A 25,211-nucleotide genomic window follows, 5' to 3' on the forward strand; every position below is an offset into this window, starting at 1 on the left:
CTTGTCCTGTGGAGCACGCTGTCCTTTTTGCCTGCAGATGATGTATTTTTGTGTCCTGGATCTTCATGTCCATGGCTTCCTTTCCTTGTCACTGTAGGTTCTTTATCTAGGGAGTGCAAGATGTGTTGGTGAAAGAGGTTTTCCATATCAGCAGTGTGGGATGGGCTGTGAGGAAGTCCCTATGATAGGCAGAGCCTTCAAATGCTCTGGCTTAACGTGTGTTGAGGGGGATCAGGCTCTCTGCAGCCACTTCAGCTTGGATATGGCCTAGGCTAACCCTGGCTGCTGGAAGGATCACCGAGATGGGCAGCTGTGAAAGTCGGCCTCTTCTCCCAGGCCACTAGCGATAGGACAAGAGGACACAGCCTCAGGCTTCACCAAGAGAGGTTCAGGTTGGACATTAGGAAGCATTTCTTCTCAGCAAGGGTCATTAGCCATTGGAAGGGGCTGCCCAGGGAGGTGGTGGAGTCACCATCTCTGGAGGTGTTTAAGAAAAGCCTGGACATGGCACTTAGTGCCATGGTCTAGTTGCCATGGTGGTGTCAGGGCAGTGGTTGGACTCGATGATCCCTGAGGTCTCTTCCAACCTGATTGATTCTGATTCTGATTCTGATTGAAATCAGCATCTCCCATGAGCTGTCCTTCCTGCTGATCTTCCTCTGTCTTCCCTGAAGCCAGGGTGAGCCGTGTCTCTAAAACAAGAGCTGAAAGATCCAGACAGAAATGCCATTGACACAGGCGAGTGCCTAAATGAGCGTCAGAAATGGGGCAGCTTGTGTGCCAAAGACCTTTGCTGAGCTGTCAGCAGGAGACCATCCTAGCTTTCCCGTGAGCAGCTGAACGTGGATGCAGAAGAGATGTGCTGAGGGGCTTCTGTCTGTGAAGTTCACCCAGGCTTCCTTAACACAGAGAGTGAAATTCATGTGCAGTGCACTGTGAATAGTATTCTCCACACAGGGCAGGTCTGCATTTGCAGTTTCTTCATTCTCTTCTGGCTTTTCTTCTGGAAATAGCTAATTTTGAGCTGATGACCTGACGAATAGTCTTGGGTTTCCACAGGTAACAGGTGACCATGTGATTGCATTTGAGATCTTGTTGCAGGGACCACCCTTCGGGAGCTTTCTGCAGTATCTGTGACCGTGGGGCTTTGCTCCTGGTCGTGACTTGTGGAGTTTGCAAAGCAGGGAGTCTGGGACCACGGAGAGGTGCCACGTCCTCTGGGTGAGGCGTTTGCCTGCGCATCCATCCCAGGCAGAGGAACCAACGCACAACCTTAACCAGCTGCTATTTATGCGACAGGAGTTTTTCATGGTATTTGTCCTTGGAGTGATTTCTCGCTGTTCTGATGTCAGCCAGATTTAACGAGCTATCTAGTTTCTTAGGCAAAATGATTGCTTTAGTCACCTAACCAGCTTTGAAACCCTTTGCTAAGAGACTGTGACAGATCGTGGGTGTGTTGCTGCTTTTAGGAGGTGGGGGAGATAGAGTGGGTAGCTCAGAAGGTGAATGAATGGGACAGGGGGTGAGGAGAGGAAGATATGCCGATGGCAAGCATGGACTGGAATAATTTAGATAAAGGGAGTGAATCATAGGGAGTAGCTGAGCGCAGAATCTTGCATGTGTCAGGGAGATAGGACAGATGTGAATTTATATTAATTAACAATTAATGCCAGCTGAGGCTCCAGAGCCAGTAAATGGAAACTGTCTGCACCAGCTCCCTGCCAGGAGGGTGTTGCCTGCTCCTGTTTTTGTGAAGCCTGCAGGCAAGAGCTCCTGGAGTGCTTTCACCGCCGTCTCTGGGGTTTGTATGTGTGCTCTCCTCTTCCTCTTTCAGCAAAAGCCACCTCCTCCCCCAGGACGGCAGCTGTGGGTCTGTCCAGCCCCTTTCCTCCACGTCTCCAGGGTCAGGATTGAAATGGGAATTAAACGACAAAGTCATAAAACTGATCTCACCCACGTAGTCAGAGGCCACTGCTAATCTCCAGCTAAAACCGGTTTCCTTGACTGAAACCACTCTGCCCAGCGCGCTGTCTTGCAAGCGACATTTATGGAAAAGCTTTTCTGAAGAGCTGCATGTGAAACCACATCTGACTGTAGTATTTGAGTTTCAAACCAGAACGTGGGTGGCGAATTACAACCCCTCTTTGAAAGTGACGTGGAGGAGCGTTAGGTACGCGGCTCCGCTTTGCCTTTCGTGAAGGTCATCATCTAACGGGCAGAGATGTAGGCTGAGGTTTCCATCGCTGCAGCCAAGGCTGTTTCACACCCACCCTGCGCAAGCATCAGCAGCACATCCTGCAGAGGGGTGCTGGCCTGGGGGTGGGCTCGTGAAGGACCAGCCCAGAGACTGCTGAATGAAAGGGAATCATAGAATTGTTAAGGTTGGAAAAGACCTAAAAGATCATCAGGTCCAACCATCGACCCAATGCCACCATGCCCGCTAAACCATGTCCTGAAGCACCACATCTAGATGTTTTTTGAACACCTCCAGAGATGGTGACTCCACCACCTCCCTGGGCAGCCTGTTCCAATGCCTAATGACTCTTTCAGTGAAGAATTTCAGTGAAGAGTTGCCCTTGCCTTGATGCTGAGCTCTGACATGCCAGCTGGCTTGAAAAACTGCCGAGAAGGCAGCGGGTGCTGGGAACGTGGCTCTCCAGAGACGTGGAGGGAGGGCTTCCCTGGGGACTGGGGCTTGGGATCTAAACTGCTGAGGGGGGTGTGAGCAGTTCCAACATCCCAGTTTCAGCAGCGTGGCAAGGCACAAAGCTGAGCAGGGCTGGTTGTCCCTCTCGGCAGGGCTGGTCATCCCTCATGGCAGTGTTGGTAGCTGTTGAAAACAGCACCAGGGGCTTCACTGGGGCTTGCCAGGACCAGGACTCCGGGTTTCATCTGTCTGCTTTGCTGGGAGGTGGTGGAGTCACCATCTCTGGAGGAGTTTAAGAAAAGACTGGACATGGCACTTAGTGCCATGGTCTAGTTGACACAGTGGTGTCAGGGCAATGGTTGGACTTGATGACCCCAGAGTTCTCTTCCAACCTGGTTGATTCTGTGTGCTGTCGCACTGACCGGGGTATTCACAGAAGCAGTGTGTGGGTACGTGCCTACGAGAGCTCTCATCCCACTGTTTCACCAGAGATGTTTCCTTAGGTTTTTCCATGGTCTGGCTAGCGACGTTGTGCTGGGTTTATTGCCATGAGGCATCCAGAGGAAGCGTCTGTGTGGCCTTTGTGCTGTCCCTGAGCTCCATTAAGCTCCATTAGAGGCGTTCGCTCCTGTGTCAGCAGCAGTTCTGCAGCACGGTTAAGTGCTGGCCCTGCAGACGGTGGGTTTCTGAACGGGTGTCACTTGTGATGTCAGGGACACAAGGCTTGGAAACGCTGGGATTCCTGTTTACCATCTGTTTCCATGGCCCTTCCCTAACAGACCTCTCCTCCTCCAGAATTCAAGGACCTTTAATCAAAACTGTTTGGCTTGTGGTGGGAGGGAGGAAATCCCAACTTGTGGAGGAGATGGTGACATTTCATGACCTTTTCTATGTGTATCTCGGAGACAAACACACTCTAATGAGTGTGCGTGTGCTTATGTTTGTAGGTTTAGTCTTTGGGTGTATTTCCTAACGCAGGCACTCACGAGATGCTGGGTTCTGGGTGTGCAGCCTATTCATTTGCAGTTGGTGCTGCCCAAAACACTCCATAAGCTGGCTCTGGTATCGTACAGCGTTGGTTGTGGCTCATCTTCTCCTCTTTGCTCATGAAAAATATTACTGCAGTCCCTTGCAGAAATGTCTGCTGGAGCATGATCTAAAACTGAGCAATACTTTCGGAACGGAGTGACTCTCGGTTTGGGGTGCTCTTGGTGTGACTTGTGGGATTACTCAAAAGAGCCTGGCATTTAGAAAGTGGATTTTTTCAGTGGCTTCTGAAAAATTGAGCCATAAAACTGATGCTGCATGGGAAGTCGTTGGTCTAGTACACATACTCAGTACACGTTAAAGCCTGGGGAAACACCAGTTCTTGCGATTCCATCAAGAAAACTTGATCAAGACTGATAGCATCAGAAATGAGGTCAGTAGGCGGCTTGATGACACTTAAAATACGAAGAGTACATTAAAGTAGCACACAATGTGATGAAACATTTTTCCCCTTAGGGTGAGCTGTCTCTCTTTCCCTTTTCTACCATGTCCTGTCACACATGTACATGTCTCCTTCTCTACTGGTCCCGTGCAGAGACCTTTGCTTTGGATGCAGCGGATGTGCAGTTGGGGTCATTTTCCTCTGTGCTCTTGGGAAAGGTGGCTGCAGCACCATGGCTTGAGCTGCGACTAATTAGGGTTAAAGAGCAGCTGCTTCACCTTAAGTTGAAGAGTGAAAGCTGCCTTAGCTGGGGTTGGAGCAGACTTGTTATCTTCTGTGGACTGGGCAAAGAGGGAGGTTCTGGAACATGCTGTTGTATTTGTGCTGATGCTGAAGAAATCTTCTCATAGCATGAGGGCTCATCGCTGCTGCAGTTGCAGACCAGAGCGTGCCTTTCCTTCCTGGACAGAGTGTCAGAGGAAAGCCTTTCTTCTCTCCAGCTCTGAGCATCCACTCTTTATAACGGACTTTAAATCTGGGCAGAACGGGCTGCCCAGGGAGGTGGTGGAGTCACCATCTCTGGAGGTGTTTAAGAAAAGACTGGACATGGCACTTAGTGCCATGGTCTAGTTGCCATGGTGGTGTCAAGGCAATGGTTGGACTCGATGATCCCAGAGGTCTCTTCCAACCTGATTGATTCTGTCAATGGGAAAGACCAAAGGCCTGAGGCTGGTGTTCTTGCTGAGGAGAACAAGAGGTTTAGTGCCCTTTATACTGGAACTTTATCTGGTGTTTTCTGTTGTGAATCATGCCAGGAAGCCCTTAAAGAAATGCCTTAAGTGCCTTTGGGGATGCAGGTCTTTCCTTGGCGCCAGTTCATTTGCCAGCAGCGTGACAGCTCAGAGGTCTGACCCTGGTAGGTGCTGGGTGGGAAGCACTGGTCAGGACCAGACCCGAAGCCAGAAAAGTCAAAACTATTTTCTCAGCCAGTGGTTTCCTCCAGAGAGGGAATCTCCTGTCTGTGCCACGGAGAGCGTGCAGGGCTCTTGCCTTTGCCTGAGCTGAGGGAGAGGAGGACAGAGGCCTTTGGGAAAGAGACCTCTCCTGATGGATGTCTGAGAAGACCTTGTCCACAGCAACGTCTGCATGGAGGGCTTTTCTGAGTGAAAGCTGTTACTGCAATGTGGTGGGGAGGAAGGCGGGTGTGCTGCTGGATAGGGCTGGGGCTCTGTGCTTGCCTCGTGGGTGGGAAGCCCTGTAAGTTCGGGCTAATTATCATTTCACATGTCACATTTGCATTTTGCAGGTGGTTTCATCCCAACATCAGCGGAATTGAGGCCGAGAAGCTGCTCCTGACCAGGGGTGTCCATGGCAGCTTTCTGGCTCGACCCAGTAAGAGCAACCCAGGAGATTTCACCCTCTCTGTCAGGTAAGCAGACGGCAGCAGGGGTCTGCAGGAGGGGGCTGTTCCCATTAATGGGTGTGCAAGGGGAGAGGTGCTGCACCGAGGTCACCTCTCTGTGGTACCACTTGAAGTTAAAGGGTCACTGAAGTCTCCTTATCGCTGCAGAGGTTGTGCTAAAATACACACGCTACCTCCCTTGGTTTGTTCATCCCTGTGGGTTGCACATGGCCCTGTCCTGCCTGGGTTGGCTCTGTGCTTGGGGCGTGTGTTGCCAGAGGAGGGAAGATAATGAGCCCACTTGCGTTTCTGGGGAGCATGTTCAGTCCCAGCAGGGATGAATCATCTCCCTCCCATTTCAAAGGAACTTAGTGGAGCTGCCTTGGGGAGAGACTTGTTTTCTGTGGCTTTAAGGGATCCCAGGAGCACCTCCGTAAGAGTGAGCTTGCTGAGCACCCCCACAGGGGCTGTGTTTCCAGACAGTATCATGTGCATCACCTTTGAAGTGCTCTTGTGTTCTTTGGGACCAAGGCAATCACAGAATGGAAAGCTGCAGTTTTGCTGATGGTCTTTGTGAATGTGGCTCCTTACAACACGGTGGAGCAGATGCACTAGGTAGAACTCTCTGAAGGTGAGCTAAAGGGAAGAGGCCAAGAGTAACACTGACCCAAGGAGTCCCTGATTCAAGGCATGAACCTCCCGTGAGTGCCATCCAGCTGGTGCCTTGCAGGGAAACAGCTCAGCAAAGGTTTCTCCAGGCACTTGTAACACAGACCTCTTTTTTTTTTTTTTGTGGTGGCTTCTGTTTAATTTAAACAACCCTCATTTTGTTTAGGAAACTCCGGTGAGTTTATAAACCCTTTGACCAACACTATGTTTAGAGAAACTCTGTGCAAACGACAGCACGGACAGAGGGTTTGCACCTGGCAGGGCACTGACATCGAACGGGACACGGGCAGCACCAGTGTGGTGTGAGCCTCCATCCCTCCCTGTGCCCCTCTCCCCCCACGACCGGGTGGGTCAGAGCCACGTGTCGATGCTGACTGGCTCTGGCAAGACTTTACCCTCTCTTATTGCCATAACCACTCCAATGAAACCCTTCTTGGCTTTATTTCTTCCCACCCTTGCAAGTGTCACTGGGCTTGAACCTGCACTCCTCGCTGCCAAGTGCCGTTGTTTCTTAGCTCAGCAAGAGGGAGGGTTTGCAGCTGCCTTATTTTTTAATGTTTCCTTTTGAGTTGGGGAAGAGGGCTCTTCCAACCTGATTGATTCTGTGATTCTGAGTTTTATGTGCTGTGAAAGCTGAAAAGTCGTGTGGCTGCCTTCCCCCCAGGTTTTTCCCCTTTCCCTGTTACATTACACACACACAGAGATGGAACGACATGTTATTATTCTCACCTAGAATTGCGTCCTGACAGAGCATATTTTTTCTACATCTCTGAACTGGACAGGTCTATATAAAGGTTTTCAAAGGAAACAATACAGATATCTTTGAAAAAATACCTAAAATAGAGGTGCCAGTAGGAGAGAAAGTACCTTTAGGAAAACAATCAAAAACCTCTTCCTCCTTCTTTCAACCCCGCTTCAGCTTCTTCAAGGGTTTTTGAAAGCCAGCGAGGGGAAATGCAGCTCCTTTTAATTACAGAGAGGATGTGGGCTGAAAAGAAAGTCAGTTTTGGCTGACCAGACCACACAGCAAGTGACCGTGTGCTGGTGTGTATCCAGATATGTGTCCCTGAAGAGAGGCTAGGAAATAATATTGCAGAAGTTATGAGAAGGTTTCCATGATACTCCGTGGCTGCTTTCCCTTTCTTTCTTCCTTTACCTCTGTGCACTCTTTCAGCCTGTACCATTACAGCAATGAGTCTTCCCAGGGCTTTGGTTTTTTTCAGCTCTTAAGAGAAAGGGGCAAGCCACAGGGAGAGGACATGAAACAGTTAATGAATGGATGATGGTCTTAAAATAATAGAAAATCTCTGGAGGTGTTTAAGAAAAGCCTGAACATGGTACTTAGTGCCATGGTCTAGTTGACATGGTGCTGTCAGGGCAATGGTTGGACTCGGTGATCCCAGAGGGCTCTTCCAACCTGATTGATTCTGGGATTCTGTGAGGGCTTGCAGCTTCTCAGAGGGCTCATACAGGCGTGCTGGGAAGCTCTAGGCTTTCTCTGACGCAATCAGGAAAAGCACATGACCAAAAAAGACTTTTGGGGATGCAACAGGCGAATGTATTTCTGACATTTAAAGCGGCTCTTCTGCCTTCAGTGATAAAAAAGGGTCTGTTTGGGTTTTTTGTGAGCCCTGTTATGGACTGTGCTCTGTTGCGAGGAAGAGCAGACTGCGTCTACACTGGTGGTCGCTGCAGGATGGACGCAGCTTCCCAAATTGGAATATTTTTGGATCAAGAAAGCCTCCTGGGTATCTAGCTAAGGAGTTGTGCTAATAGTGTAAAGAAGCTTAGCTTGGCGTGGAGGCAACTCTCACTTGTCTGACTCTGAAGCTGCCAAAAAAGCTGGGATCTGCCGTTGAACAGTGCTGTGTCCCTGTGTGAGCTGTGTGTTAGTCAGGAGTAGCCATGCCCTCCGGCACGGGGCAGCTGAGTGCTTTGGGCACCTCCTTTGTGCTTTATTTCACCAGCCAGCACATCGAGGGCTCAGTTCAATGGATGCTGTGCAGTCCAGTTCTGCTGCCCGCTTTGGAGCTGCAGAGGTGACGCAAGCTTTAAGAGAAAAAAATGGGAAGGAAATGGCGATGGATCAATGCCCTTTGTGTTCAGCATGACCTTGAGGGCTCATGAGATGAAGGACCCCGATTATCTCTCTGCTTTTCATCCCTGAAGTGCTCAAAGGCCTTGGGGGTGGGGGGGGTGGGTCCGTGAACTGAGCCTTTGTAGGTCTGTGATGGGGGTGGGATGCAGGGATGGAGCTGTGGAAAGAAGGGAGCCTTGGAGCCTCAGACCAAGTGGCAAAAACACAGTTTGGTTTGCTGCCTTCTGAGCTGCACAGAGGCTCTGGAGTCCAGCTGCTGAACCACTTCACATGCCAGCCCCTCTCGGAGCAGAGCCATTGTCACTGGAGCGCTGCGGGGAGCGCACTTTCACAGCCAGCCTTCGCTTCCATCTAGCGAGTTCTGCTCATACCCCAGATTGCCAGACTCTGAGGTCTCTGCCCACAGGCCAGCTGGAGTTGGCGTGGCAGGCGAGGTCAGAACTGAACTTACCAGATGTACCAGAAGAGTTAACCGTGTCTCTCTAACTACCCAGGAGGGCCGCTCATCGGTTTCCATGTTACAGATGGTTAGGTTCTGTCTCCAAGACCTTGTTGTTGAGGTGTAGAGTGACTGTTCAGCATCCAAATGCAAATTTCTGCACCTCAGGCCAGTTTTTTAGTCTTCTGCTGGTTTTGTTCTGCTGTTAATGTGGGATGATGGTAATACTGTGGATGCTGTCTCTTGGTTGTTGGCACTGACTGGAAATCACCTCAGTGCCAGACAAAGCATCCAAGAAGGGCTGTGTGAGCACAGACTGGAACTGCTGTGTCTCCATTGACAGAGTCCTCTTTAGCAACTGGGCTGGAGTCGGTGTGAATACGGCCATCTGTCAGGGCAGTGTTTTAGGGAGAACCGCATGACATGTGGTGACTGTGGCTTGAACGTGGCTATGATACCAGGAAAGATTTCTTCACCCAAAGGGTTGTCAAGCAGTGGAACAGGCTGCCCAGGGCAGTGATGGAGTCACCATCCCTGGGGGGATTTAAAAGCTGTGTAGATGTGGTGCTGAGGGACATGGGTTAGTGGTGGGCTTGGCAGTGCTGGGTTCACAGTTGGACTCGATGATCTTAAAGGTCCTTTCCAACCAAAATGATTCTGTGGTTCTATGAGTGTTGCTGTCTAATCATAAGTCATGCAGTACCAGCACTGAGAGCCCCCGAGCCCCTGCCATGCTCCAGCTCTTCCTTCCATTTAACCTCGTGCACAGACCACAGCAGCTTTTCCAATTCCCCGCTCCATGAAATGGCTTTTCTGTCTGACCCAGCGCGCTGCTTGTACCACCTTGAGCCTCCTGCATCCCACTGTCACGGTTGCTTTGGCAACAAATCGAGAGAGGCTGGGAGCAGCTCAGCACGGTAAAGAACGAGACATTTGCCCAGATTTATGAATCTGTCTCTGACCCAGCTCGTCCATCAAGCAACAGGCTTCCAGCCGTGTCTCCCCGGCTCACGGGGCTGCTGCTAAGTGCGTTTAAAATGCAATTAACCTGCCTCTCGGAGGTTAGTGTGGCCTTCTGAGGAAGGAGGCTGGGCTTTGCCTGTTTGAGGGGGCTCTTGGAACAGGCTGATAAAGGCACCCAGCCATGTTCCCTTGGAATTGGAGAGGGGAAAGCATTAACCCTTTCAGTACAGATTATAGGGTTTGCAAATATCAGGCAATATATTGGTTTGGGTGGTGTTATCCTGTTTTGTTGTTTTTTTTTAACTAATTAGATGATAGTGAGTACCCCTGTGCATAAAAAACTCTTCCCTGTAAACCAGAGTGAGGTCAGAGCCTCATCCAGCTGAGAGGGTAAGGAGTGTTAGAAGTGGAAGGGATGGCAGAGGAGGAACTATTCGCCTCCTCTGTGTGATGTTGGCTGGGAGCTTGTGAGGTACAGAGTCAGCTCTTGGCTGAGTAACCTTGGCCAAGGAGCATCCATCCCTTCCCCTGCTGTAGAACGTGGCCAGCATGAACGGCACCGGAGTCAACGGAGAGTGTGTGGTGTAGGTTGAAGAGGTGGGTGGTGTTCAGGAGGCGTCTGGGCTCTGAAGGCCAGCGCTGGGTTTCCATTCTCTCCTCCTTACAGTCTTGTTTGCCTTCCTTCCTCAGAAGAAACGACGAGGTGACACACATTAAGATCCAGAACACAGGGGATTACTATGACCTGTACGGAGGCGAGAAGTTCGCCACCCTCGCAGAGCTGGTGCAGTACTACACCGAGCAGCAAGGGCTGCTGCGGGAGAAGAACAGCAATGTCATCGAGCTGAAGTACCCTCTCAACTGCCAGGACCCCACCTCGGAGAGGTAAGCCGTGCTCTCTAACAGCCTTTCCTGGTGGTGGTGATGCTGTCTTCCCCGATGGCTCAGACTGGACAGCTGGACCTGGCCTGGGTTTGGAAAGGAGCCCGAAACAGAGCGTGTTTGGGTGTGATTTAACTTGTGTGACCCAAAAGCTGCATCTCTGGGATATGGTTCCCCAGCTGCTTACCGTGCAGACGTGACCAGGAGCTGGCTAGGTGACATTAGCAAGGCCCAGAGGCTGATACTTGCTCAGTGTCTAATAAATCTATTAGCGTGTGCTAATAAACTTTCTTTAGCTTTTAGGTGACTGGGAACATAGAATTGTAGAACCATAGAATAGTTTGCCTTGGAAGGGACCTTTAAAGGTCATCTAATCCACCTCCCCTTGCAATGAGCAGGGGCATCTTCAACTAGAGCAGCCTGCTCAGAGCCCCGTCCAACGTGAGCAGTATGAGTCCATCTGCAGAGGGTCCTGCAGGTTGATCCTCGGAAGCACCCAGCTTTGCTTTTAAAAGAAACAAAACACCTGCAAGTGACTTGCCTGCCTGCAGAACGCTGGGTAGAAATGCCCTGTAAGAAGCCTCCCCCATCCCATCGCATCCCAGTCTGTAGCCACTGTTCATCCCAGCAGCAGCACGCCCTTGGCTTGCAGGGCTGGCCATGGCTGGCTCGCTGTGAGGAGCAGCTTGCCTTGGGCTACTTCAGGATGTTGCCACCAGCCAGTTAGTGACCTTCTTTCCTCCCCTTCATCTGTGATGCTGCAGTGACCCCTTTTTTTCCTTTTCCTCCCCCTCAGTTTCCCCAGTGTCATATGCAGCAGCTGACATGGTGGGTTGGGAAGGGGGATGCCAAAGCAGGTCCCTAATCACTCGTAACTTCAGCAGCCGGGGTAAGGCGAAGCTGTGACTAGTCTCAGTTCCTGAAACAGAGCAGAGGCGTTTTCCTCCACGCCATCATGGGAGCCGGCTGGGCCGAGGCGCTGGGAAGTCCCTCCAGCTCACATGCTCCCTCGCTGCCAGGGAGGTTTCTTTGCTGGTCCCAGATCGCAGCGTGAAAGGCAGCCGGGCAGGCGCTCCCGTTAGCAGAAAGCTCTGGAAAAGTGGAAACCCCCTTCAGCTGGGTTTCCCCCTCTCCTCCCGCCAAGGAAAGTCTGGCTTGGCAAGGAAGCTCTAAAGATTTCTGCTCCAGATCACTCATCTGGTGGCATCAGGGAGAAGGGAGGGAAAAGGGTCCACGTTCCTCTAAAGAGATGAAATGACGACGGTGTCAGAATATAGCGGGATGCGTCAGGATGCCTTTGCAGCGTGCTGAGTCGGGACTCGGGCTCAGCATCACGGACTGCTCTCCTATAAACTTTGTCCTCTGGTTTGCTGAGTTGTTGAGACGTGACGTGATGCCATTGCATGGCCCCTGGAAGGTTATTTTGAGCCTCTCTGGATTCCTGGAGGCTTGGCTGGCAGGCCAGGAGCCAGCGTCTTCAACGTGGGACCTGTGGCATCTGCCCAGAGCCACTGCTGAGTGGTGATGGAGCGTGTGGGGATTGAGGGCTCCGAGGCAAAGAGAAACTCTGCTCCACTCCGAGCTGCTATTTGTGTCCCTGGAAGGCTGTAGCTCCAGGCGCTTCTGTTCTGGTGACCTGGGAGGGGAGCAGCAGTAACTACAGCCATGAGGATCCTTCTGAAAATCCTTCCCAAACTGTGTCAAAGCGTCTTGTTCCTGGTCAGTGTTGTCCATGCTCGTGTCTGAAACCGTCTGGCTACAGCCCACTGACTCCAAGTGTTCTTTTTATTCCATATTAATAAAATAAAGGAAAACGTAGCCACCTTCAAGTAAGAACCCCCAGAATCGTGTTCCTTATAGCTCTGTCAGAGCCCTCTCCCTAGATGGCAGTGCTCGTCGTGTGTCACGTGGCAGTTTCATATAATGATGCCGTTTCACGTGTGGCTGGAGGATTGAGCAAAGTCCTGACACTTCCAGCCTCAGGCGAAGGTATTGATGTGACATTGCAAAATGTTGGAGGAAAGTCGCTGGGGACTGTTTCTAAAATAACTCGAGCCGGTGTCATGCCAGTCAGATTGGGAGCCTAGAAATAGGTTTCCCACGAACGCCATCCCCAGCAGTGAGTGTAGCTCCTGTCTAAAGGCGATGAGCTGGTGTTGTCTAGCCTGGAGAAGAAGAGGCTCAGACGTGACCTTATTGCAGTCTACAACTACCTGAAGGGAGGTTGTAGCGCAGTGGGAGTCGGCCTCTTCTCCCAGGCAACCAGCGATAGGACAAGAGGACACAGCCTCAAGCTTGGCCAGGGGAGGTTCAGGTTGGACATTAGGAAGCATTTCTTCTCAGCAACGGTCATTAGCCATTGGAAGGGGCTGCCCAGGGAGGTGGTGGAGTCACCATCTCTGGAGGTGTTTAAGAAAAGCCTGGACATGGCACTTAGTGCCATGGTCTAGTTGCCATGGTGGTGTCAGGGCAATGGTTGGACTCGATGATTCCAGAGGGCTCTTCCAACCTGATTGATTGATTGATTCTGGGATTTCTGAGCTGACCTTGCTCTCCATTGCTGCTCCCTAGGTGGTACCACGGGCACCTCACTGGCAAGGAAGCAGAGAAGCTTTTGACAGAGAAGGGGAAACCAGGCAGCTTTCTGGTGCGGGAGAGCCAGAGCAAACCAGGGGACTTTGTGTTGTCGGTGCTAACAAATGAGGATAAGATGGAGACTGGGGATCGGAAACCACACGTGACCCATGTGATGATCCACTACCAGGTGGGAAACGTGCTGTCCCTGCTCACGCTGCGACGGGCGCTGGGTGGGTGACCCAGCTGGGAGCTCTGCGTTCGAGTCTCGCTGTGGTTCTGTCATTCTGTCCTGCAGCCAGATGGGAAGTATGACGTGGGGGGAGGAGAGAGGTTTGACACGCTCACAGACCTGGTGGAGCACTATAAGAAAAACCCCATGGTGGAGAAATCTGGAGCTGTGGTTCACCTGAAGCAGGTAATAGTTTTTTCCAGAGGGAAGTTCTTTGTCTTTCTGTTACTGAAAGTGACTTCTGTTCTGTCTTCATCTGCCTTCCAGCCATTCAACGCCACGCGCATCAACGCAGCCAACATTGAGAACAGAGTGAAGGAGCTGAACAAAATGGCAGATCACAGTGAGAAGGCCAAGCAAGGGTTCTGGGAAGAGTTTGAGGTACAGGATGCTCCTGTGCTCTGTCCCACTTGTGCCTGTGGGTGAAGCATATCACATTTGCATGGGACTGTCGTGGTTTTCCAGCACTGAGGACCTCTTCTCAACACTGTTGCTCCTTTCCCTGTTTTCCCTGTTCAACTGAATTACTTCCTGGTCCCTTTTTTCATTGCTTTTTTCTCATGTCTGAGGCATTTTCTCCTTCCTCATCCTAGAACTTCATACCTTTTGCTCCCTGCAGGGATTTGTGCCTTCTCCCCCATTAACTCTCTCATCAAGCTGTTTCTTGGCTCCCTTTCCCTTCCTGCCAGCACTCCCTCTGCTCTCCTCAGCATTAGGAAACCAAGCAGCTTGTCAGATGAGCCCTTCCTTTGCCTCTGACTCTCCTTATCTGCCCACAACAGCTTGTTCTTGCGTACTCTGCTCCACAGATGCTGCAGCAGCAAGAGTGCAAGCTCCTGTACCCCAGGAAGGAGGGACAGCGACCAGAGAACAAGGCTAAGAATCGCTACAAGAACATCCTTCCCTGTAAGCAGACACTTGAATACTGGTTTGGTTTTATCTCACCACAATTTCTGCAGCCTTCTCTGGGGTTAGCTAACCCTGAAGAGCTTTCTGACCATAGCTGAGCACTGTCCTAGTGGAGTGGTCCAGTTAGTTCATGGCCTTCTCCATCCCCTTTCTGACCTGGTCCTTCCCTTTTGCATGGGAAACAGCTGGTAAATGGGAAACAACTGCTCTGCTCTCTGTGCTGTGAGTCCAGGTATGCTTCAGGTCTCAGGTGTAGTTCAAAAGTCACATGGAGCCAGAGCTAGAGTCTCCAAAGGGAATGCTGGAATGAGTCCAGGTCAGCCTGCAACACTCCACATCACTAATATCCATCCAAGTTACTAGGTTGGCCACGTAGCTGTGGGACAGGTAGTGTGGACTACTGCTGTCGTTAGGAGAGCATTTCACACCCTCTTTTGCAGTAGTTACCCATCTAACTTCATAGTAAGAGCCTTGTGGGAACCCTTGCTGGGAGCCCCTGTGACTGCCCTGCAGCAAAGCCCATCTGTGCTGGCTCCTGTGTGCGTGGCTCACTCCTGTGTTCACTCTGGACTCTCTTCTCCTTCAGTTGATACCACGCGAGTGGCACTCCGAGATGTAGACGAGAGCGTGCCTGGGTCAGACTACATCAATGCCAACTATATCAAGGTACTTGGGAAAGGGAGGACACCGTGTGGGGGCTGTCTTCAGCCCAGTGCTGTGTCTCTGGTGGGCAAGTGCAGTAATAGTGTAAGTCTTGAGGGATTGGCCTGTCAGGACCATATCTTTTGCTGGGTCCAGGCCAAACACTGGATTTTTCTACTGTATCCCAAGGGATCTCATCATTCTGCCATGTCCTGATTGCCTCTATCTAAGAGTTTATCTGAATCCCTCCTTTCCTTACTTGTTCAGGAGGTCCTTGGGGACTGACTCAGGCTCTCTGTCATTGACCATTATCTCTGAGGTCAAATTATAATTGTCATCTGTAAGCTAAGAGCTGCTTGAAGCTGTATTTCCAGCAATGCTGCTCTGGCACTTCAGCACCAGCCTTTGAGAAGCCTTCAAGGTGGCTTCATTCCAGCCATGCCCACCTGCAGCTTCTGCAGCTGCCTGCTGGCAAGAGTCTGTTGAGCAGTAACGTGTGTTACAGCAGCATAAAGGTGCCTGGAGGTGGGCAGACCGTTTTGCTGGTGACTGTTGAAGCTCGTGATGAGAGTGGTTCATGTCCACAGGTCTGACAAATAGAGGAAAATGGGCTGGCTCAGACACCCTGCATGGCAAGGTGTGCTGACTTTGCTGAGCATCACTGGCTTTTTTCCCCCCTTCTCCTTTACTCGCCAGAGCATCCCTGAAGATGGAAGGAACTCAGAGGACTGCAAGATCTATATAGCCACCCAGGGCTGCCTGCAGACAACAGTGAATGACTTCTGGGCCATGGTGTATCAAGAGAACAGCCACGTCATTGTCATGACAACCAAGGAGGTGGAGCGGGGCAGGGTGAGCACTTGCAGGGCACTGTCCCCAAGCCCAAATGTTACCTGCTTCTTGTGCCAGCCTCTTTGGTTGGATACAAGAACTAGTTCTAAAGCTAGGCCTTCAAAACTGAGAGGCTGATGCAGCAACTGCTATGTGCAGTTATTAGGGGCTTGTATTAAAATGTGAAGCAGAATCAATAATGAATTAATCCTGAGCAGTCAACCTAATTGTATTATCCTGCACGGGCAATTGCAGGTCCTTGTCCCTACTGACAGGGATCCAAGTGACAAACTCTCATTTCAGAGTGGACTCTATTGCAGATCTGTGGTGGTTTCCACACAGGAGTGGCTTGGACAGGACTGGGGTGCTTGAGAGATTTTCCATAGATTCAGAGAGCCTGACTTTGCTCTGACAAAGCATGGCCCCTAGGAAGCTGTTTACTGGAGCAGCCTTCCCTAGTGAAGAGAGGAGCTAGTTGTGATGGGCAGTTTTGCCTGGGGCTGAGGGGGAGGCTGTGCTTGCAGGGATGAGATAAAGATAGCTCTCCTCGCAAGCCTCCTTTGGTCTTGGCAAAGCCACTATAGCAAAGAGGGGGTGGGCTGGAGGACGGGAGGGGTACAGGCAGAGTGTGCAGCCCCTTGGGATGGAGGTTTGGCTCAGGAGTTAGGCAATGACCAGACCAACAGCAAAGCAATGCCTGCCTGAGGCTGGGGCTAGCTGAGGAGGGAGATTCCCCTAGGGACCACGTCCTCACGCAGGAGTGGCCCTTTCCAGTACGTCCCCAGTTCAAAGGAGATGCTCTGTGTGTATGGCTCTCCTCTGAACCCCTACGCTGGGGCTGCACGCCCTCTGAATGCAGCAGCATCCCTGAGCAAGGCGTTCAGGGGTTCACCCTCCAGCTCCCCCATCTCGACTAACGAGCAGCTCTCTGACATTGCTGCAGAACAAATGCTTCCGTTACTGGCCGGACAAGAGCTGCACCAAGGAGTACGGGGGCATCTGTGTGCGAAACGTGAGCGAGCGCGAGGCCCAGGGCTACTACCTTCGGGAGCTGGAGATCCTGCGGTCGGACAGGGTGAGTCCTCTGCTGCTGTCTGCCCACCGTGCTGGGGCTGGAAGCCCCGCAGAGGGAGCTGGGGCTTCTCTCTTTGTTTTTTTGACTTGATGGTCCCACTGCTTAAGTTCTGGGCTACTTTGCCCCAGCTTTGGTCAAAAGAAAGGAAGGCGAAGCCTCCTAGTAGGTGGGGTTTTCTGACGAGGTGGTGGGTCTCTGCTCCCCGCAGGATGAGCGCCCGAGGCTGGTGAAGCACTATCAGTATTTTAGCTGGCCAGACCACGGGGTGCCCAATGAACCAGGAGGGGTTCTGAGCTTTCTGGACCAAGTGAATCGGGCACAGCGAAGCATTCCAGACACGGGGCCGATCATAGTGCACTGCAGGTACGAGCCCGTGGGCTGTCGGCAGGGCACTGCGGTGGGGATGGATAACAAAAATGTGTCTCTCTCTCTTCTTTTTCATTACACCTGCAGCTGGGTCATTGCTTGAGCTAATGGTGGGCGATTGGGATATAAGTATACACATGGGAAAATACAGCCCTCCTCCAGGAGCTGGTAGCTCTGATGCAACCTGCTAGACTCGGAGGTCAGGGTTAGGCTGGGCTTATCTTATAGCAGCCATTCCACATCTGCCCAGGATGGAGCAGGCGTGCAGATGAGTGTGGGAGCTGAGCTGACTAACTCTGGGGAAATGTTTCCTCTTGCAGTCGTTTTTCCTTTTCTCTTTCCAGTGCTGGAATAGGACGCACAGGCACCATCATAGTGATAGATATCCTGGTGGACATTATTCACAGGCAAGGTATGTCTCGCTGTCTGTCTCGTGGCTTTCACCGTTTGCCTTGCTCTGACCAGTTATGGGATAACCCTACTCTTGTGCAAGCAGTGGGTACATGGTCTCCAAGCAGTGGGTTTGATCTCCAAGCAGTGGGTACATGGTCTCCAAGCAGTGGGTTTGATCTCCAAGCAGTGGGCCCAGGCTCAGCCACAATGCAGGGTGAGAAGGGCTTTTCTGCTGTGCTCCGTTCACCGTTTCTCTGTGGGCCAAGCAGTGGAGCTCTGTCACAGTGCAGTGTGAACCCTCTCCATGGGCAGCCCTCTAGTAAAGGAGATGCTCTCAGCAACACAGCACCAGAGAGTTGTCTTGTTGGCATCAATGGGGCCAGGATTTCAAGGTCTCCTGGAAAACCCTCTTTTATTGAGGGAGGGCGGGCAGGAAACAAGTTCAGTGAGGGTGTAACTCCAGTCACCTTTTTAGAAATAAGTCCCCCGAACTCTTCTGTGTAGAAGGGTTCAGCAAGATACTGGAAGCTTTCAAAGTTGTCTTAAGAAAATAATTTTTCAACCTAATTCCCACTCCCTGAGCCTCACCTTCTCGCTCTCGCGCAGGTCTGGACTGCGATATTGACATCCCCAAGACCATCCAGATGGTCCGCAGGCAGCGTTCGGGCATGGTGCAGACAGAGGCGCAGTACAAGTTTGTTTACATGGCTGTTCAGCAGTACATCGAGGCTGAGCAGAAGAGGCTGGAAGAAGAACAGGTGAGTCCCGTTCACCTTGGCTGGAAAAGCAAGGGCAGAACTTGGCCCACCCCGAACACCACTCCCACCATCTCCCTGGGACTCAAATACTGCCCTGAACACATGGAAATACACCCACTGCTCCCCCACTGGGATCTGGTAAGGCTTTCTTCTCTATCTGCTTTGAGTGGGGTTTTATTGTCTTTGCTTTCTCTTTCAGAGGAATAAAAGGAAAGAGCGAGACTACTTGAATATCGGCTACTCCCCTATGGACAAGGGCAGAGCCAAAGGGCAGCCCCCCTCGCCCCGGGCGCAGTCGGTGTAAGTTGAGTGTCTCTGCCAGGGCTAAGAACTTCTGCAGCAGTAGAGAACAGCTGGAGCAACGGCCCCAGTGTTTATCCTTTGCCAGCCTGCTTCTCCCATCCCTGAAACCTGCCCAGCTGCTGGCTATCCTGTGGGAATGGCTAAAAATAAAGAGGTGATCCCACCACGCTGTCAGCAGCGGTGGTAGCAGCCCACCTTGCTTGTGTGCTGCACTTCTGCAGCTGCTTTGGAAAGGAGAGGGATAATAAATCACAGAGAATCAAAGAATCACAGACTGGTTTGGGTTGGGAGGGACCTTAAAACCCATCCAGTTCCAACCCCCTGCCACGGGCAGGGACACCTTCCACTACACCAGGTTGCTCCCAGCCCCATCCAACCTGGCCTTGGACACTGCCAGGGAGGGGGCAGCCACAGCTGCTCTGGGCAACCTGGGCCAGGGTCTCACCACCCTAGATTTTGGAAAAAACAGAGAAATTGGGTATGTAGAAAACATGAGAGTAGGAAATACCAGGAACTGCATCTGCTGATCCTGCAGAGACTTTGCATCCCTGAAAAGGTGACGTGTGGAGGCAGGTTCAGGGCTCCATCCCCAAGCTGTGTGTGAACCTGAGGGGTGGCCCAGCCAGAGGGAGAGCAAACAGGGACTGAGGACAGCGGGTAACCTGAGGGAGGGGAAAAGGGAGCTTGGCTGGGCCATTACCCACTTCCCACTGGCCACCTGCCTCTGGGAAAAGATCCAGCGCGGTGAGGCTGTTAATGACACGGCTTTGTTTCTTGACAGGGCTGATGATGAGTCAGCTTCCGTCTACGAGAACCTCAACATCAAAAGCCCAAAGGTTTCAGGGATGAGTAACTCAGGGCGATAAAGCAGCCGGAGGTGAGCTGTACGGAGGCTGTACAGGTAGGAATGCTTCCCCTGGTTAACTGCGGGGGTCACCGCAGCCTGTTGACGTTGCGTGTGTCCCGGCTCCTCTTCAGCTGCGCTGACGCGGGGCTCTGGGGCTCTGCCTGCAGCGGGGAAGGCAGCTACGCTTTGGGGAGGTGTGGTGGAGCCTGGAGATGTGGCTGGGGCAATGGGAGAACGGGGGGGCAGCGAGATCTTAACAGGGAAATGCATTTCTAACGGTACCAGTGAGGGGGGATCTGCGTTTCGGGAAGCTCTCGGACTCCGAGAACGAGACTGTGTATGCAAACAAGTGGGAGAGACTTCACACGCTGGGAGCATCTCTGTAACCTTATCAGTTCTCCCAGTTATAAACCACGCCACCCTTCTTCCTTCTCGTTTTGCAACGCAGGATTTACAGTGTTTACGTCCACCCTTCCCAAGTTCTACAGTCGCGGACAGGTTGTTTTTGCCCGTCTTGCCTTCCCCAAGCACCTTGGATTCAGCGAGGAAGAAGCTGACCGTAAAAGCACGCAGAGTCTGCGCCCAAGAACGTGCCTTGACCTAACTTATTCACGAGAAGGATCTTCTCCCCTGTATCAGTAGGCTGATATTTATGTGGAAGTGCCTCTGGACATTCATTAGGGCATCAAGGCTCAGTTTTAATTTTTTTTTTTTTTTAATTTAAGACTCATTTTTTACACACAAATTGTTAAAAGGAACGGAAATGACTATTTGCTTAGTTGCTTTCCCAGGGTTGCCCAGTTAGGGCGTTAGTAAAATGTTAGTACACTTTGATCAGGTCAATCATTTCTAAGCTAGAAGTGTTTTTAGTCTAAATCCTGGAGTGACCTTGCTGCCTGTGAGGGTGAGAAATAGAGAGCACTGCCTGGCCCCAGGTATTTGCACCTCTCTTGATTCTTCTTCTCACGCTTCCTTTGGGCTGTACCAGTTCTAGATTTCTATGCAACCCCGCTGAAGCACGCCGAGCAATCCCTGCTGCCGTGGGACAGCAGACGTGTGTGTGTGTGCCTGAGTCTGCGAGCTGCTCTGCACGTGGGCTCTGCAGCAGAGCTGGGAGACAGAGGTTGAGCATCTCCATCTTCAGCTGTGTGGGTCTGGATGTTGAGCTGAGTGAAATCCCACCCAGCTGATGGGTGCTGAGGAGGAGGAAAGCAGCTTTGTGCACTGGGCTTTTAGCCCCCCTCAGCGAGTGGCAGCCCAGGGTGCTAATCTGAGGTGGACTTTTTGAGCTGGGCCCCTCTAAGCTTGATGCAGCTCTGCCCTTACCTTGCTGCATGACCTCTTTTTTTTCTCCCCCTGCAACTATATGACAAGGCAAGCGTGTTGTCTGCTGAGTAGGGGTGTTGTAGGAGTGTTTGTGACTTGACCAGTGCCATGAAGATGAGTGTGTCACTGAGTGGAGTATTCCAGGTGATAAGTGTTGGCTTGTGACTGCCAGTGCTTCCTGCTGTTCCAAAGAGCCCCATCCTGCAGGATCCATCCTACGCTCTGTGGGGAGCCTTGGGTCCCAGTGCCAGTGCCTGACCCTCCAGCGCCCACCTGGGGCTGATGCTGGAGTCCTCCTCGGTCTCTGGGACGGGATGGACCTGCTGCGTGGTCGGGGTGTTAGTGCCTGGAGTGCCGGCTCCAAGTGTTGAGCAGAAGGGGTTGAACAAAAGCACAATGATGTACCTTGGCTGTGTTTCCTGGCTGATCTTTCTGGTCCCTCGTCGCAGGGACAGGAGAACTGTTTATTTTTATTGCACTTTTAATAAATGTTGAATATTCTCAAGGCATTTTTTTTTCCCTTTCTTTTTAAGTAGTTTGCTTTTTGGGAAAGTGACTGGCAGTTGGTGTGGAGAGTGGAGCATCCTGAATGTCCCCCATCACCAAATGCTGCTGTTCAGGGCTGTTTTCACTTGCTTTGACTCTTTTGCCTATGCACGAGTGAGAGGTTCAGCTGCGTGTTAGCTAAACCTTCACCCTTTGTTTGGTACATGGTGAGAAGGGGAAGTGCAAAGGGACAGTCCCCACAAGGATGCTGTGACAGACTACTGGGAGCAGTTGGAACTGTGAGGACCTCTCTGTGGCCCGTTTGCCACCATCATAATAGACCTTATGAGGCTGAAGATGTTATTTCCCTCTCCCCTGCCCTTAGGTCCCATCAGTGGGAGCTGGATGGTAACAAAGATGTAATGACAAAGCACTTCATCTCTGCTAGTGTCTGTTTGCTGGGCTTAGTCCCAGATGCACCTCGGGTAACATCGAAGTGCCTTCTCTGCCTTAAGTCTTGGTGGGTCGCTTTTTCCAAGAACACACTTAAGTTGGTGCTGTGAAATACCCTTTCAGTGGCAAGCACGGGGGGAAGGACAGAAGGATGCCCGTGGGAATCCCTGTGAAGCCCAATGACTTTGGCAGCAGTTGTTTCAGAGCCTGGAGCAGCTTCTGCAGGCGTGAGGCTGGCAGAGATAATGCCAGCCCGCAGCTGAACAACAAAGGTGTTGCAGATACAGCACACGCAGCAGCTTTCCGCCAAAGTTTTGCATAGCAACAGACTTGAGTTACTTCTGCCCATTGCTTCAGCCTTTTCTATTTCAAATTAGAATTTCTGGGAGACTGGAAGTGTCTTTCATCCAGCTGGGAAGCAGCAAAAGATGAGCTGTCTTTGCAGCTTCTCATTCTTCAGGTCAAATCAGGTAAACACAGAGGGAGGTCACACCTGGGACAAGACCACCTGGATGGTGGTAAGTGGGAATTCACAGGACAAAGCTGTCCACGTGTGCAGGATTGTGCAGCCCTGGGACAGCTGATGCACGGGCCAGAGTAGGGACACGCTGCCTGCTGTGTAGCTGCCGTGATCTGGGAACGCAGCTGGGCTCGGGACTGCCACGCGAGCACCTCCAACCCCAAGTAAGAAGGGAAATGTGGAGTAATGGCTACAAATCGACACCTTGCGTTGTATAAAACATCCTTTAATATATACATGTATGGTACTTGCATACAATACTGTCTTACATCCACGTGGTTGAATAGAAAACATTTAATTGTAAGCTGCCTTCATCACGAAGGCTTTTGTTAATCACTGTCAGAAGATTCACTGCATTAAATAAAAATATAGTGTAAGCAACTGGCCTGTGTCTTAATACTGACACACTTTAAGATTAGGAGGGTAAAGCTGTCAAAAGATGGAACTTCTGTCGCTTTGGCAACAGTGTGAGTGAAGTTCGCTGATGGAGTAACTGGAGGGGCAGGGTTGTACTGCGGTGTCTTTAACAGAGCTCACCCCCTGTGTTCAGATTCATTTTCCAGGTAGGGATGAGTGATTTCTAAACATCTTCTTAGGAAAACCGAGTAGAATGGCTCCTCTGTTCTGTTCCAAAGCTCCTCGGGAGGGTAACACGGCTCGGGTGGGTAGCAGTGACGGAGCCGTGTTTTGTCAGCAGGAGGCAGCAGTTACACCTCCAATAACACAAGGGAGATGTCTCAAGCGTGTGCAACAGGGTTAATTTTCATCTGTTTATCTGGCTTTGACATGTCTTTACCCTCCCAATCCCAGCTCCTCTTAGGAATAATCATGTAGATCCTTCAGTTTGCAAAAATAGCCCTTTATTCCCTAAGGGAGTCAGAGGAGCTACACCCGCTGTCACCTGGGGTCCAGCCAAGGCAGCACACGGCCGTGTGCCACTGGGGGCAAGCAGCCCTAGAGCCCTGTCTGCTGCTCCCAAGGCTCTGGTTTCCACGGAGAGTTTAGCAGCAGGATGCTGAGGCAGCTCCTGGGAGCGTTCCTGGGCTGGAGGCAGCGTGGCAGGCGAGGGTGTGGGCAGAGCTGCTGGAGGTGGGTGCGTGTGTTCAAGCGCAGGCGCAGACCGAGGGTGGGGAGTGGGCCACGGGGTCTGCCAGCAAACCAAGGGACGTCCCTGCCTCCCCGACGTGCCACGGGGATGGAGACAGGAGCAAGGGGCTGCCTCGCTGCTACGGGAAAGGGAGTTGTGTCACGGGTGGTGCTGCCGTGGTGTGTTTGGAGGGAAGGTACTCCGGCCTGCTCACTGGAACAGTCCTTGTGAAGCAGCGGAGGTTCCCTGTCTTCAGGGCGCACTGGACCGGCCACAGGATGATGCAGAAGAGGATGATGATCAACGCAGAGAGGAGGACTATGCGTTTCCAGTCATCGCACATGTCACAGCGGGACAGCCTCCCAGCTAACCCCGCTGGGGGGGCCTCTGGGCTTTCTGGCTTGCTCATGGCGACGTCAATGGAGATACACGAGTCTGGATTCTCGGGGTCATCAGACGACTGACGGCAGCACAGCTTGGTCCCTTCCATCCAGAGCACCTTCTCCTGCTGGAGTTCAGGGGGCAGGGTGGCCAGGAGCTCCTTGCTGGTCTGGAGCGCTGGGGCACCTTCCAGAGGGATGCTGGTCAGCTGCCGGCAGAAGGGGCAGGGGAGCTGGTCCTCTGGTTGGTTTGGGGGCAGCCCTGTGCTCAGGCGGGCCACGCACTCCAGGCAGAAAACGTGGGAGCACTGGAGCAGCTTGGGCGTCTTGAAGGTGTTGTCATAGGTGTTGAAGCAAATGGAACACTCGACAGGGGAGGCTGGCTTTGGAGACGTTGGGTTCGGAGAGCCTGGCTTGTCAGTGGTCGGGGACCTCGCCTTCCTCTTGCCATCTCCTGGGGAGGTGACAACAATGGGGCTGATAGGGATGGGGATTTCACTTGGAGAGGCAGGAACTGGGCTGGTGGGAGATTCTGGCGTGTTGGAGTGCCACAGTTGCGTGAAACACGACATGACGGAGCCCCGGGAAATAAATAGAGCCCTGGGAGACTCTAGAAGAGAAGAAAACCACAGCCTTCATTTTAAACAATGTGAAGACACCCATCACCAGACCTATGATGAACCCCTTAAAAGGAACAAAGAGCAAGTCCATGGCTTCCACTGCGTCCTGAGCCTGGAATAGATCCCTGCGAGAGGTGAGAATGACACAGGTAGCCTGTTCGAAGCTGCGTACCAAAGGTGATGTTAAACATCCTGCAAAGAAGGAAGCAACCAGCAGAGATCCGCCATCCAGCCAAAGCCTTTTCACCAGAACCACCATGGCATTGTAGATGGGTGCAGTCTTTCCCCTTACATGCCTCCCTCTGGGCAGAAAAAGCACAACAACAACCTACCCTGGGTGGTGCTCCCCGACACCTGAGCAGGGAGGAGAGCAGAAGACTCCATGAGGTCAAGTAGGGACCTCGCTATGGCAGTCTATTAGGCTGGGAGGCACTCAGATATTATGGTGGCAGCATGAGCAAGGCCTAAGAGACAGATAACACTATTCAGTTGTGGAGGTAGCAGCAAGGGGGGTGAATCTCTTCTCTTTGGTGTGCTCAGACAGAGCTTTGTGCCTTGAACCACGGTTCTCCAGGCAAGTGAGGCACCACCCAACGATGCTGCCTGGTTTTGTCTGTCCACGGTGGGGTCTGAACCCCTCATGTCACCCAAGGGAGGTGAGGAAACACTTTTATCTTGGAAAGTTTGTTCCATCCTTGGCCCCAAGCAGCGCAAGGAGCATCTCTGTCTTGTCACCATGACACAGCAAGAAAAGCAATGCTGGAGGAAATGGCCTCCGTGCCCGAGCAGGGGGAATTCTCCGCTGTTTCCTTGTTGCTCTGGTTTACCTGGGGAAGTGCAGTGTTTCCCTGTCCCCAGCCCCAGAGGAGTGCCAGCACGG

General features: G+C 52.0%; 2 protein-coding genes across 2 annotated transcripts in view; one reads left to right on the forward strand and one right to left on the reverse strand.

Moving 5' to 3' along the window:
* Positions 1–21,292, forward strand: part of LOC137671381 (tyrosine-protein phosphatase non-receptor type 11-like) — a 37,575-nt gene extending 16,283 nt beyond the window's left edge. Inside the window, exons 2-16 of the mRNA XM_068414889.1 lie at positions 5,383–5,505; positions 10,338–10,532; positions 13,101–13,293; positions 13,402–13,521; positions 13,603–13,716; positions 14,145–14,241; positions 14,831–14,910; positions 15,583–15,738; positions 16,661–16,792; positions 17,001–17,155; positions 17,503–17,570; positions 18,158–18,309; positions 18,509–18,609; positions 19,394–19,513; positions 19,908–21,292. Of these exons, the coding sequence (XP_068270990.1) occupies positions 5,383–5,505; positions 10,338–10,532; positions 13,101–13,293; positions 13,402–13,521; positions 13,603–13,716; positions 14,145–14,241; positions 14,831–14,910; positions 15,583–15,738; positions 16,661–16,792; positions 17,001–17,155; positions 17,503–17,570; positions 18,158–18,309; positions 18,509–18,609; positions 19,394–19,478 (1,771 nt within the window). The 3' untranslated portion in view covers positions 19,479–19,513; positions 19,908–21,292. The remainder of the gene's footprint in view (positions 1–5,382; positions 5,506–10,337; positions 10,533–13,100; positions 13,294–13,401; positions 13,522–13,602; positions 13,717–14,144; positions 14,242–14,830; positions 14,911–15,582; positions 15,739–16,660; positions 16,793–17,000; positions 17,156–17,502; positions 17,571–18,157; positions 18,310–18,508; positions 18,610–19,393; positions 19,514–19,907) is intronic.
* A 2,178-nt stretch (positions 21,293–23,470) lies between these two features.
* Positions 23,471–24,715, reverse strand: RNF223 (ring finger protein 223). Its single transcript, XM_068415096.1, has 2 exons — positions 24,664–24,715; positions 23,471–24,321 (listed from the first exon to the last, which is right to left on the reverse strand). The coding sequence occupies exons 1-2, from the start codon at positions 24,713–24,715 to the stop codon at positions 23,471–23,473; spliced, it is 903 nt and encodes a 300-aa protein (XP_068271197.1).
* Positions 24,716–25,211: the final 496 nt, after the last annotated feature.

This window comes from Nyctibius grandis, chromosome 17 (genome assembly GCF_013368605.1).
Source record: "Nyctibius grandis isolate bNycGra1 chromosome 17, bNycGra1.pri, whole genome shotgun sequence".
Taxonomy (NCBI): domain Eukaryota; kingdom Metazoa; phylum Chordata; class Aves; order Nyctibiiformes; family Nyctibiidae; genus Nyctibius; species Nyctibius grandis.